Raw genomic sequence first — 630 nt, forward strand, 5'->3', positions numbered from 1 at the left:
CATAGAGTATTGTAGGCAGGATGGACTTCTTGTATGAGTTGCTTCTACATTTTATCCCGTGAAATATCAGGGTCATTCAATTCTTTTCTCCTTATTCTAGGTTTGTGAAGTTTTCTATGCCCAGTGTTCCCGACTTCGAAACATTATTCTCACAGGTTCAGCTCTTCATCAGTACTTGTAATGGGGAGCACATTCGATATGCAACAGACACTTGTAAGCTAAATAACATTTCATTTTCCATCAAGTATGTTTTGACTTTGTAGTTGCTTATATTTTCAATATTTTGTTATTGTTATGTCTAGTTGCTGGGCTTTGCCATCAGCTAACAAATGCACTTGTGGAAAGAAAACAGGTAAGAAATAACATTTAAATATTCATAATTCTGTTAAACCATGTATCTAACTTACACAACGAGCTAATTTGTTAAGATTCCAGGTTAGTACTAAGTGTCCCAACATGTAGATATATGTGGTCACTTGAGCCCTCGAAGCCTTTGCTATAAGGACAGCTAGCCTCTCTGTCAAGTGAGCGACTCAGGCACAGGGAGATGTGCCCCAGGGAAGGCTACTTAGTGGTAGTAGTGGTTGGTTTTGGAACTACCAGTCTAGGGCTCTTTATGTTGTAACGTGG

At 39.0% G+C, this 630-nt stretch overlaps 1 protein-coding gene across 1 annotated transcript in view; it reads left to right on the forward strand.

The window, feature by feature from the left end:
* The window catches only part of COPS3 (COP9 signalosome subunit 3), a 9,752-nt gene extending 9,382 nt beyond the window's left edge, over positions 1–370 (forward strand). The window contains exons 3-4 of the mRNA XM_012642172.1: positions 101–213; positions 303–370. Of these exons, the coding sequence (XP_012497626.1) occupies positions 101–213; positions 303–370 (181 nt within the window). The remainder of the gene's footprint in view (positions 1–100; positions 214–302) is intronic.
* Positions 371–630: the final 260 nt, after the last annotated feature.

This window comes from Propithecus coquereli, unplaced genomic scaffold (assembly GCF_000956105.1).
Source record: "Propithecus coquereli isolate 6110/MARCELLA unplaced genomic scaffold, Pcoq_1.0 Scaffold1764, whole genome shotgun sequence".
In the NCBI taxonomy this organism is placed as follows: Eukaryota; Metazoa; Chordata; class Mammalia; order Primates; family Indriidae; genus Propithecus; species Propithecus coquereli.